The 14305-nt window shown below is 35.4% G+C and overlaps 1 protein-coding gene across 2 annotated transcripts in view; it reads right to left on the bottom strand.

The window, feature by feature from the left end:
* INO80D (INO80 complex subunit D) overlaps positions 1-14305 on the bottom strand; it is a 40201-nt gene that overhangs the window by 18219 nt on the left and 7677 nt on the right. For both annotated transcript variants that reach the window (XM_008591601.1, XM_008591607.1), the window contains exon 4: positions 7835-7943. In XM_008591601.1, coding sequence (XP_008589823.1) covers positions 7835-7943 — 109 coding nt within the window. The remainder of the gene's footprint in view (positions 1-7834; positions 7944-14305) is intronic.

Here is a 14305-nt window from a genome sequence, read left to right as displayed (position 1 = left end):
GATGAGGAAAAAAAGGATACCTCACATGCATAAAACAATATAAGCCAAGATTCAGAGATAGACAAGATGGTGAACAGCAAGTACCAAATAGCTTGTTTTGGCTAAGATACTGGGTTATGTAAGGGAGTGATGGTAGGTAAGCTAATCCCTTACCTGTATTCCAGATTAAAGAGTTTAACCTTTATTCCATCGGCAATGAACTCCGTAGGTAAAGAGTTTAAACTTTATTCTATTGGTAAAAAGCCTACGAAGATGTAAATTTTTAAGAAAAATGGGTAACAATGATAGAGCTGTACATGAGAAAGATGATACTGTTGGCAGATATAGAACAAAAAGACAAAGAGAAGAGGAACAGTTAGAAAATTATTATAAAACTCCAGGTAAGAGATAATAAGGACCAACGCTAGGGTAGGAGCAGCAGGAATGGAGACTGTGAGAGGTACTCTGAATGTATAAAAGACAAACTGTTAACTGGGCAAGGAAAATGGAAGGGACAACAACTGCACAGCAGTTTCCATCAGCAAAGACTAGGGAAAGACAGCAGCATCTCCATTTATAAAATAAGGAACAGGAGCAAGAGCAGATTTGGGGCAGGAAATAAATTCCATTTCAGACAAAAAGAATTTAAAGCACAGATGATGCATCAAGAGGTTGCATAAAAACCACTGGAAATGATAAAACGGAGCATACTTAGGGAAGAGATACAGATTTCAGAGTAAACAACTAACAACTGAAAGAGAGTGACTAAAAGTAAAAAGCCTTAGAGATAATGGAAAGAACAGGACATACAAGAGCCATTATCATAAAAGAATTAACTCAATTTGTTGACTGAATATGAAGGATAAAAAAGTCAATAATGACTTCGAATCTGCATAAGTGGGAGAATGGATGTGCCATTAATAGAAAAAGAAAAGAGAGGAGAAGGAGCAGGTCTTACAAGCAAAGTAAAGCTTGTGTTTACAATCACTTGCCAAAATTGTTATTTGAAAAGACTATATTACTGCAGGGAGTATGGACTAGGTCACTGCTTCTCAAGTTAACAGTGGAAAGGTGCACTTGGATGTTCAAACGTGCTACATGACTATAAAAGTGTCTAAAGCTTATTCATAATTTCCACACTTATTTTGTTGTGAACCAGAAACAAGCAGTTTGCAGATTAGCACAGGTCCACAGACTGTCCTTGGAATGGACCTAAATAGAAAATTTCCAAAATGCTTCCCACTTTTACCTAAGATCTATGACGTTAATATTTCAAACCTGGTTGCTGAGGAAGAGTAGTGAGCTAGGATGAGAAAAGCCAGACTCCCAAAATCTACCAGTAATGACAGGGCCTAGCACCTACTGTGTTCTCAGTATGTGTTAGTCTTCTTCCTTCCTTAACCTTCCTCATCTGTGAAATGAGAGGTATAGCTGGCCTTCCTACCTCCAAAGGTTGAGAATGAAAAGAAATATCTGTGAGATCACCATATAAATACAACTATTATTATTAAAATGCTACTAATAACCCCAAATATGGAGTAGCAAACTCTAACCCTGATACTCCAGGCTTGTCCATAATCTCAAAGCATTGATGTGAAATTCTCCAAATAAAATTCACTTATTAAGACAACAAAACAGCAAAATGGTAACACCTCTGATAGGCGATTCAGAAAGAGGCATACACATGTTAAGGAAAATAATGAGCTTAATTTCAGAAATGCTGAATTTAAGGTATTGACAGAATACTTGATGAGAAATATCCAACAGGGGGCCAGCCCCGTGGCTCACTCGGGTGAGTGCAGTGCTGTTGGTGCTGAGGCTGCGGGTTCGGATCCTATATAGGGATGGCCGGTGCACTCACTGGCTGAGCGTGGTGCAGATGACACCGTGCCAAGGGTTGCGATCCCTTTACCGGTCCAAAAAAAGAAAGAAAGAAATATCCAACAGGCAGTTCAAACAGTTCAAACTCAAAAGAATGGTCAAACACAAGGAAAAGATTTGGGAGTCATTCACTTAAAGATAAAAGGTGAAACAGAAAAGAGAATGAAGGGCCGAGCCCGTGGCGCACTCGAGAGTGCACCGCTGGGAGCGCAGCAGCGCTCCCGCCGCGGGTTCGGATCCTATATAGGGATGACTGGTGCACTCACAGCGCTCACTGGCTGAGCGCAGTAGGGCCGGTCTCAAAAAGAACCAAAAAAAAAAAAAAGAAAAGAGAATGAAACACTGATGGCAATATTCCAAGGGAACTTGCCACTCTAAAGCAACTACATACTATATAAAAATATACTTACGGGTATATTGTTGGTCAAAGGAAGTAGAGGAAATCTATTCCCCTAACTGCTCGGTCAAAATATAAATAAATAATAAATAGAAAAAACTCAGAACTGAAGCTAAAGTTGGAAGAAGGGAGCAAAAGAGGGGAAATGTGCTGCCCTCAAGGCACTTGCTGATATATCCCAACAAGATGAAGTAGCTAAACCTGAGATTCCAGGATAGGCCCAGGACCTACAAAACTAAATATTACCATGCAAATAAGGAGGTAAGACATTTTGTGTGACAAAAAGAAAAAACAACAAATGACAGATTTAGACTTATTAGGACCCCAAAGGTTGGAATAATGAGATATAGAATATAAAACAGTTATGCATAAAATGTTTAAAGGATGAATTTACAAAGAAAGGCAGGCAATAAAAGATTAACAGGAATGATGGAGTAGATCTGAAAAGGAAATAAATGGAAACCCTATACATAAAAAATTATTTCAAACCAAAATTACATGGATATTTTACCCAAAATGAAGGAAACAAGGCAGTTATGTCCATACTCACTATTTCTAGTCAATATTTTACTGAAGATCTTAACCAGTGCAATGAGATCAGAAAAAGCAATAAAAAGCATAAAGATAGGAAAGGAGGAAGTAAAACTGTCCTTATTCATAAACAACATGATTGTTTATAAAGAAAATCATAAAGAATTTACCAAAAAATCTAGAACTAATAAGTAAATTTATTAAAAATTGCAGTATATATTGACGATTGCAGGTCAATCTAACAACAAACTTTATTTCTACATAGAAGTAGCAAACAAATGAAATATAAAGTTATAAAAGCAGTTCAGTTTACAACAGCATTGAAAGCAAAATACTTCAAAATAAATTTATTTATTTATTTACTTTGGTGGCTAGCCAGTAGGGGGATTCAAACCCTTGACTTTGGTGTTATCAACACTGTGCTCTACCCAACTGAGCTAACTAGCCAGCCCCTACAAGATAAATTTAATAAAATATATGCAAGATCTTCATATCAAAAAGTAAACACTACTGAGAAAAAATTTTAAAGACATAAAGTACAGCAATATCCTATATCCATGGATTGGAAGACTTAATATTGTTAAAATGTCAATTCTCTGCAAATTGATTTATAATAAAAACCATAATCTCAATAGTATCATTTACAGAAAATGACAATTTGATTTGAACATTTCTGTGGAAATGCAACGTACCTAGAATAGTCAAAATAACCGTGCAAAAGAGCTAAGTTGTAAATTCAGATGACTGAATTTCTAGACTTATTCTATAACCACAATAATTAAGTAATTAAGTTCTGGCAGTAAAAAAATTTTTAATTAATCAATGGAACCAAACACAGACTTCAGAAATATGTTTTCACTTCCTTATGGTTTTCTTAATGACATTTTCTTTTCTCTAGCTTACTTTGTTGTGAGAATACAATATATAATATATATAACATACAAATATGTGTTAATTGACTGTTTATGTTATTGGTAAGGCTTCCAGTTAAACATAGGCTATTAGTAGGTTAAGTTTTGGGGGAGTCAAAAGTTACATGGAGATTTTCGACTGCACAGTGTGCCCCTAACGCTTGCATTGTTCGAGGACCAACCCGGACTAATGCCACATAAGGTAAGATCTCAGAACAAACACTATTACTGAGATAGAGGGTCATTTCATGATGATAAAGTGGTCACTTCATCAAGAGGACAGAACAATCTTAAATGATTATGCATCTAATGAGAGCTATAAAATGTGAGAAATAAAAAGTGATAGAACCAAAAGGAAAAATACATCTACAGAGATTTCAACACCCTTTTCTCAGTAATTGATAGAACAAGTTGACAGAAAATCACAAAAGATATAGAAGATAAGAACAGCACTATCAACTGCCTTGACCTAATTGACATTTACAGAACATTATACCTAAGTATGGTTTCTGATAACAGTAGAATTAAATTAGAAATCAATATCTGGGAAATCTCAAAATATTTAGAAATTAAATATTAGCTCTAAATAGCCCATAGATCAACAAAATTAAAAGGGATACTAGGAAGTATTTTGCACTGAATGAAAATGAAAATGTCTTATCAAAATCTGTGGGATGTAGCTTAAATCAGTGTCTACAGGGAAATGTACGGCACCAAGAGTCTATATTAGAAAACAAGAAAGATCTCAGACAACTAACTTAAACTATCACCTTAAAAACTACAAAAAGATGAACTAATTAAACCCCAATCAAAAGGAAATAATAAAAATTAGAACACAAAGCAATAAAATAAAAAACAGAACAAAAGAGAATCAAAGAAACCAAAGCAAGATTAAAACCTTATTTGAAGATACATTAATTAGAACTATGTAGTAATGGCATAAGGCTAAACAGGCAATGGGACAGAATAGAAGGTGCACAAATAGACACACACGTCACCTAATTTATATCAAAGGTTCCAATGCAATGGAAAATGACAACATTTTCAATAAATGGTGTTGGTTAAGTAGAAAGGAAAAAATGATCTTTAAAGCTATCACATAAAATACACAAAATTAAATTCCAAAATGATTGTTAGTAAAGCAAACAATCTTCTAGAAGATAATATGAATATGAGAAAATAACTTCATGACCCTGGGGTAAACAATAATTTCTCAAATAGGTCACAAGTGCACTTACCATAAAGGAAGTCAAATTATATTTTATTAAAATTAAGAACTTTCTATCAAAAGAGACCATTAGAAATATGCAAAGGTAAGCATTTACCGGCAGTAATTACTGTTCCATAATAATACATTTAAGACAAGTACTTATTTCTGACATTGAGACACTCAAGTAAAAGCCTGAGAGATCTACTTTGGCATATACTTCTACAACTAAACTAAGTAACCAAGAACATTGCCAAAACAAAGCCAAACCTCCTTCCAAAAATTTCCTTAAGTACAATCCTGGTTTAGCAAGAAACCTCATGAAAAGGTTCTTCAGGCAGGAGTGTGATGATCAAATCAGACCATTGTCAGTTTTTCTTCCAAAAACTCTTTATGAACTCTCTAAGGAATTTTAAATGTCAAAACTGTCTTGAAGATATAATGGACAGGCTAGGTAGGACTAGTGCTATAGCTCTCCATTTTCTATTACACTTAAACAGAACAGGGTACAATAAATGACAGGTAGCTGCAATAAGAAACTGAAATAAAGGGGTCGGCCCGGTGGCGCACTGCTACAGTGCGCCGCTTGGGAAGCGTGGCGGCGCTCCCGCCAGGAGGGTTTGTATCCCACATACAGACCGGCCGCTCACTGGCTGAGCGAGGAGCGGGGGCAACACCGAGGGTTGCGATCCCGTTGCCGGTCCCGGTCCGGTCCGGGCGCGACACTGAGGGTTGCGATCCGTTGCCGGTCACGAAAAAAGACAAAAAAAAAAAAAAAAGAAACTGAAATAAAGATGTTCTATGGGTAGTTTAAAATACCATACAGGGGTTCCTGTGAGAGGACAGAGTGACTGAGATAAAGATGTTCTATGGGTAGTTTAAAATACCATACAGGGGTTCCTGTGAGAGGACAGAGTGAGAGATACAGATGTGGAGTTATAGGCATAAAAGAAATCGTATACCAATTCAATCTCAGTTTTACCGCCATGGAAAAAACAGAGTGCCCTTTTACTGGAGCATAAGAACCCAACAAGAATATGCTGATTGAGTGAGTGAGTGAGTGAATGAACAGAAAAGAATAACAAGAAAAAGATTAAAGTCACAGCTGGGCAAGGAGTACAGATAATTACTTAAAAAGGAGAAAAACAGGCTGAAGGAAAAGAACCAGGAAAGCAGAATATCACAGTAGTCAAAAAAGAAGCAAGTTAGCAAAAGAGGGCAAGAAAATAAAATGCAACGAAGATGAAGAAAAATGAGGATGGTCACAAGTCTAAAACAACAAAAGAAGTATTTTGATAAATCCACAAGAAGAGAAGCAGAAACAGAATATACATTGCTCCTAATCAATAGCAAATACTCCCATAGGAGAGTTCAGGTTCAGGTTACCTTGAGAATTAAATTAGAAATAATAACTACCATTTACTAATCATTTCCCACAACGTACCAGGTATTTTGTTGAGCATTTACTTATGTTAATTCATTTACAATAATTTGTAAAATAAACCCAAAATACCCCGAGTCAAATTAAGCTGGTATGAATATCACCCTTAGGAATCATGACTGATAGTATCTATAAGAAAGCTTAAGCTCAATTAACTTTATTGTAGTCTATCTGAAAGAAAGAAAATGCTAATGGTAAGGAAAGAGTCTTGAATGACATATAAAATAGAACCTCAGAATGAGGAGAAAAAAAAAAGAGTGTAGCATTCTCCAGTTCTGTCTAAGGGGTGAGGCAGGGACAACTAGATGGGAGATAAATCTTAACAGTGAAAACAGATGCATCATGCTATGACAATTTAATGATTATGGCCATTAATACAATCTAACTCTCCTTGCTTTTAATTCCATGCCCAAATAAGCTTCTGATTATAATCTGCTTCCCATGTAGTTTTGTTCAGGGATCATTTGTGCTACTCAATGAGTATATTTCTCACTATAAGCTGGTAATATGATCTATTGTCTCTAGTGAATCAGCTCCCTAAATCTGATCACTCTGGGTGTACTATTTAATCCCATAAACTCAAAAAACATACCCTAGATTGTGTGTCCAGAGGATGATACTGTGAACTTCTAGGAGTCAGCCTGGGGACAGATATCTGGTCTCCCCTTGATCTTGTTGAGTATCCATTCAAACCATAATATTTTAAATAAATAATTAGCTGAGTCTGTGAGTCATCTTTTGGCCCCACAGAGAAGGATCTATCTTGATATTGTCACACTCCACCCACTGAATCCCTACAATGCTAATGCAATCTCCAGGAAAAGCTAGCTTTCTCACTATCATTGAAGGGGATGTACATTAATCTTCCAACAGACTTTATACAAACAATTCCTTTCCTAAGGCATATTTGGAAAAAAACTAAAGAAGTCTATATTTTTTTTAAAAAAGCTACAAAGCTTTCTGATAAGGTAGGTACAAAGAACCGCTAAGGAGATTTATCTTTAAAAACATTTTAGCGCAGTAGAGATATTAAAGAATGGGTCAATCTTGCAGAAGACAGAGATGAAGTAAAAAGCCCTATTTCCAGCTACTGTGGGGATAGGACCAAAGAAGATATGGAGAAGTAAGAGAGTGGGACTCCAAGTAGCCCTACAAGTGACCATGGGCAAGTTCCTTAACCTATGCAGGCCTTGCCTTCCTCTTCTGTAAAATGAGATTGGATCAGATAATCTCTAAATTCCCTTTAATTCTAAATTTTATTACAATTGGTTCCTTTAGTGATGAATGGGAAAGGTACAGAAACAAATTTACCAAGTAACCTTGAGTAAATTTGCACAAACAATACAGTACATTTCTTCCCAAATGGAATCTATTCTACCTCCATTAAAAACTAGATCCATTAAGATAAAAACATTAGCACAGAAAGAAAGAAAAATCAATCTGCTACAGTGGTAATTTAAGAATAAAAAAAAAAAAGGAAAACTTACACGTGTCTTTCGTATCTGAGGGTTTCTCGGAGGGACCACGCAACCTGGTATGGCGAGGCCTGCTCTGAGTCCTCCAGCTCTTCTCCACTCTCTTCAGACCAGTCCAACCCTGGGACAGACAAAGAGGGCATTGCAGCTTAGAAAAAACATTGACTTTTATTTAAAATTAAGATTAAAAAGCTACCTGATATCCATAACCCAACACCTATATCAAGTACTATCATAGTGTGAAAAAATGCCTCCGGATGAATTTCATCTGTATTCTTACAAAGATATTAACAATGAATGCATGTCATACACTCAGGTTTTAAAAAGATGACATTATAACAAAATGGCTATGTTACGTTCCAAGGATGAACTTCTTTTGTAAGACTAATGGGGTAGAAACAACACAAGCAAAGAGGCAAAGTGTGGGTCACAAAAAAGGTAGAATCAAAAAGTATCAAAACATCATACACTAAAACGATGTCAGAAAAACATAAGACATATTCAAGAGGGTGAGAAAAGAAGCCCAACATATGTTCAGACAAGAAAAAAGTCAACAGGTGACAATGAGTCTGTGAGTCACCTCTATACTTCAATAAAGAAGGGTCCTAAAATAAATTATCAAAGGCAGAAACACTCTATCCCCTCTCCCAACACCTCTGGAGGAAAGGGCTCCACTGATTAGGTAGGGCCATTCCCTGGCTCTTGCCCTGTATGGGAAGACCGTAGGGTGGGATGGCAATATTCTATTACTAGTGAGGGTTGGTATTTCTTTCAATTGCTTTAAATAAAAGCTGCCACATTTTGTACTCCACTCTGTAAAACAAGTCTAGAGGGAAAGGTGGAGAAATATAGTATGAACAAGGCTTAACTGTTTTGTGAAATGCTGTGATTTTTAATGATCAGATAATTGTTAGCTCCCAACATAGAGGTTTTGCCCTTTTCTTTTTTTCCTGAAGTTGGCCAGTATAGGGATCCAAACCTTTGACCTTGCTGTTACAAAGCTGCGCTCTAACCAACTGAGTGACCGGCCAGTAGTTTTACCCTTTTAAAAGTTTCATATATTGAAGAGGTCTTGATAAACACTGATGTTGCACAGCCTAAAGTAAAACAATGTGTAGGACTATGTTACTTTAATATACTCATACCACTATGAAACTGATTAGACACCCCAATAACTAGTACTTTATTTATGTCTTCCTTCTTGAAAACCTCAAAAATCAAAAGACCACCCTCATTAGACAGGGTTATATTTAAAAAGGACCTTACATATTGCTTCCATAGTCTAAATGAGTTTACCTGTGCCAAATAGGAAATTTTAAAAAGGTTAATTGAAATGCAAATTATAAATGCTTAAAACTAAATAACACATTGCCACTGGCATAAAGAAGCTTCAAATCTAATCCCAAAACGACTATCTAAAATGTCAGGTCACCTTGAAAAGTGAGTTACTTTCTCTCAACCAAAATAATAACTGTAGGGGAAAAAATAAAGTAAAAAACAATCAACTTCAGAGTTTTGAAAGGTGAGTTCCTCAAAAGGGAGAATAGTGAGAGGTTGGTTAATGGATACAAAGTTACAACTAGATAGGAGAAATAAGATCTAGGATTCTAAAGCACTGCAGGGTGACTACAATTAACAACAATATATTGCATACTTTCTTTTTTTTTTTTTTTTTTTAATTTCCTTTTTTCGTGTCCTGCAACGGATCCCGGCAACGGGATCGCAGCCCTCGGTGTTGCGCCCGCACCTCGCTCAGCCAGTGAGCGGGAACCGGTCTGTATGTGGGATCCGAACCCTCGGCGGGAGCGCCACCACACTTTCAAGCGGCACACTGTAGCAGTGAGCCACCGGGCCGGCCCCTATATTGTATACTTTCAATTAGCCAGAAGGGAGGATTTTGAATGTTCCCAACACAAAGAAATGATAAGTATTTGAGATAACAACAACAAAAAAGATTAGTGGTTGCCAGGTTTCAAAGGATAAAGGGGAGAGGGAGGGATGAAAGGGATGAATAGGTAGGGCCGGCCCGTGGCTCACTCGGTAGAGTGCGGTGCTGATAACACCAAGGCCACGGGTTCGGATCCTATATAGGGATGGCCGGTTTGCTCACTGGCTGAGCGTGGTGCTGACAACACCAGGCCAAGGGTTGAGATCCCCTTACCGGTCATCCTTTAAAAAAAAAAAAAAAAAAAAAAAGGGATGAATAGGTAGAGCACAGAAGATTTTCAGGGCAGTGAAACTATTAGTTAATAATAATGTGTCAATGTTGATTTGTAACTGTAACAAATGTAAGATGTTAACAGAAGAAGCTGTTGGGGGTAGGTGTATATGAAATGTCTGTATTTTCTGCTCAGTTTTTCTGTAAACTTAAAACTGCTACATAGGCTATTACTTAAAAAGAAAAGAAAGGTGAGGTCCTTTCAAAAGGCACCTTTAAAAAACAGAACATGAGTTATCTTTTCATTGTTTCTGCAGAAGTAATAATTTCTACTACGACACCTATACTTTCTCTGAAAGTCAAGATCTAAGTCATAAGAATTAAGATGGAAGTGTTTCTACTGTTGTGAAATTAACTGTCCAATAAAGCAAACCTTTGATCTTGGCTTCATTATCACAAGTTTTAATGTAACTAACTAATATAACCAGCCCAGACAAGATTGTAAAAACTAATTACAAGACTGAATTTTTCTTTAAGTAGTCTTTGCTTATATGAATACAGACTATGCTTGGTCTTAGACTGCATTACAATTTCTGGTTTCTCCAAAATAACCTTTGTTTGGAAATCTTAGGTCTTTAATACACTTGAATTTAAAAAAATTAAAAGGCTGAATACTTTTTTATAGGTTTTCATTCTGTTCAAAAATGATAGGAAAAAAGCCTTCAACACAACATAAAATTTCATAGTTTCAAAAACTAAAAAGTTATCAGTACCCAGAAACACATGAAATTATAAATAAAAATTTATTAGATGATACAGGTAAGTATTGGAATTAGAGGCAAACATTTGGGAAAAGGTAGTTAGATCTCTGCCTCAAAACTAACACCTAAATAATTGCCAGATAAGTGACTAAAATGTAAATAATAAAACTTTAAAAGGACTAAAATATAGGTGACTATATTTACATACTCTTAGAATGAAGAGAGTTCAAACAAGCAAACAAACAAAAACCCTGACTTGAAAGGAAGGAATCCTAATGAAAGAGAATACATAAACATTTTTAACTTCTAAATTCCAAAATCTTTATAACATATTTGAAAGCAAATAACAAATGGGAGAGGCTTTGCAATCAATATGAAATACGTATACAGAGCTCTTACTAATCAATAAAAAAGAGAAACACGTCAATGAATATGGATGAAAGAAGTGAAAAGGTAAAATAAATATATAAAAATGTCCAAAAAGCATATGAACAAATATTCAACTCCATTATTAATCTAAAATATCAGTTCTCAAAGTACGGTCCACAGACCCCCACGGGTCCCAGAAATCCTCTCAGGGGGTTCCTTAGGTCAACAGTATTTTCAAAATGATATTAAGATGTTCTTTGCCTTTTTCACTGTGCTGACATTTATACTGATGGTATAAAAACAACACAGGGTAAAACTGCTGGCTCCTTAGCAATAATTAGGGCAGTGCCACCGAACTCTACTACGAGTATTCTTCACGCCATGCTTCACAGTTAAAAAAATGAATAAAATTTTATTTAAGAATGTTCTTGTTTATTAAAGATAGTTTATTTTATTAAATCTCGACCCTGCAGTCTTTATAATATAGATAGTTCCTGATTTCCGATGGTTTGACTTAACAATTTTTCAACTTTACGATAGTGCAAAAGCCATATGCTTTCAGTACACTCCTTGACTTACGATGATGGGGTTACCTCCCAATAAACTCATCATAAGTTGAAGGTATCTTTAAGTCCCCATACGACTTCATCTGGATGCAACCCCGTCCCAAGCTGAGGCCCATCTGTATAGTGTGACTAAATGTGAAGTGTACATAAAGTACCGCTGCTGCTTCTGAAGAAAGTATGATAGCTGATAGCTGTCTTGAGGAAGTGTACCTGCAATATCGTTTTGACTGCAACCAAATGAGCTCTTTTCCCCTTCAACAACATTTTTATTTGAAAGAGTATCTGGCAGACCAACTATGGTTTTTAAGACTTAGATATTTGGCAGTCATTTTTATGAAAAAGAACACAGTGAGACTGCCACTTCAAGGAAAACAACTGACAGTGTTTATTGTTACCAATGATAAAATTCATATTTTCACCTGAAAGCTCAATTTTTGGAAAATTTGAATTCACTACTGAGAGAGGGACAACTTCCCAATAGTTAGAATTTTCTGATGATGTTGGTGGTAATATTAACAAACATTAACTTTTTTATTCTCTTAATGAAATGTGTCAACATTTGGAACGTATGTAAAACTCAGTAAGCCAATATTTTTCAAATTCATCCATGGGTAAAAGATCCAAAGTATGAGCTAGACCAATGGATTTTAATGTAACAGTATGAAAAGTTCCTTGACATGATTTCAGATTCCACATTGCAACTAATCTTTAAGAAGCTACTACTTCTCAAGTTTTAGTGAAGAATCAAAGAAGAATATCCACAATTATTTGGAAAAAGCTATTAAAATATTCCTCCCTTTTCTAACTACATACGTGAGGCTGTATTTTCATTTACTGACCAAAACCACATATCACAACAGATTGAAAGCCAAAGCAGATATGAGAATCTAGCTGTCTTCTAGTACCAGACATTAAGATTTGCCAAACAACGTAAAACAAAGTCACTCTTCTCATTATATTTGTTTTTGTTTTGGAAAACATAGTTATTTTTCATAAAAAGAACATGTTAACACATAGTGAGTTTATTATTGTTATTTTTGAATGAATTAATAATATATTTAAATTCCTCACTTTTAACTTCTAATACAGTAAATATCAATAGATGTTACTTATACCCAAACACCCTGTGGTGTCTTCTTATACTTTTTAAGTGTAAAGGATTCTAAGACCAAAAATCTGGGAAATACCTATCTAAGATATGCAAATTATCTATCAAATTTGCAAGGGCAAAAATAACAACAATGAAATAATACCCAGAGCTGATAAAGATGTAGAAAAACTTACATTCTCATACACTGCTGAAAGGATAAGTTGACAAAACAATTCTGAAGAAAAATTTGGCAACAAATATCAAAAACTTTTTTTTTCCTTTCCAAAAACTTTTTTAAAAAAATGCAATAGCTTGTAATCAGCAATTTTTCTAGGAATTTGAAGGAAAAATTAAAGATGCAACAGCAATTATTCTGCTCCAAAAGTATACATCTACAATAGTTTATAGTGACATAAACTGGAAATGGTTTAAATTGAAGACAATTCAGCCATGACAAATCATGTTGTATATGAGAAATTACTAACTTTAAAATACATTATTATGAAAAATTTTAAAACAGGTTACAAAATTGTGTGTACAAGAGGAATCCAAGTTTTGTTTGTTTGTTTGATTTTGGGTTTTTTTTTTTTTTTGGCAGCTGACTGGTACAGGAATCCAAACCTGTGACCTTGGTATTATAACACTATGCTCTAACCAACCAAGCTAAATAGCCAGCCCCCCAGTTTTATACATCTGAAAGAATATACCAACGTGTTATCAAATGGGTATTAATAGGGCTTGGGGTGTTTTAATTTATTATTTTTGTTTATCTATTTTTTTAAGTTTTATTGGTTTTATTAATTACCAAAAGTCATACATAGTTTAACAACAGGTGAACAATAAAAAGCTATATAAGAAAAGCTACCACCACTCCCATCTCTCATAAAACACAACTGTACAATTCCATCCTCCCTATTGTAGCCAATCTTAAGAGCCTGGTAGGTAGTGTATTTCTTTTATACTTTTACCTATGCTCACAACAAATAGGCAAATATCTATCCATATACTTAATCAATAGATATACTGATGTCCCTTATTTACTTTATTTTTACAAAAACGTGATAATACAATACTTGATTTTTTTCCACTTGTTAATATATCATGAGCAAAAGATACAGAGTTCATTCATTCTTTTTAACACCTACATAATATTTCATAAAGTACATATGCATCATAATTTACTCAAGGTTTCCTACTGGTTATTCAGGTTGTTTGCAGATTTGGTTATTCAGGTTGTTTCCAGATTTGGTTATTCAGGTTGTCTGCAGATTTCTTTTTTTCTTTTTTTTCAAAAAGATGACCGGTAAGGGGATCTTAACCCTTGACTTGGTGTTGTGAGCACCACACTCTCCCAAGTGAGCCACGGGCCAGCCATGTCTGCAGATTTTTAGTGCTGCAATAAACATCCTTGCACACATATCCTTACATTTTGATATATTTTTTTTTGTCTTTTTTTTTTCGTGTCCGGCAACGGATCACAACCCTCAGTATCGCGCCCGTACCGGACCGGGACCGGCAACAGGATCACAACCCTCAGTG

The sequence above is a fragment of the Galeopterus variegatus genome, unplaced genomic scaffold (genome assembly GCF_000696425.1).
Source record: "Galeopterus variegatus unplaced genomic scaffold, G_variegatus-3.0.2 Scaffold149, whole genome shotgun sequence".
Lineage (NCBI taxonomy): Eukaryota > Metazoa > Chordata > Mammalia > Dermoptera > Cynocephalidae > Galeopterus > Galeopterus variegatus.
Note: the sequence above shows the minus strand (reverse complement) of the source record. Positions and strands in the feature narration are given on the sequence as shown.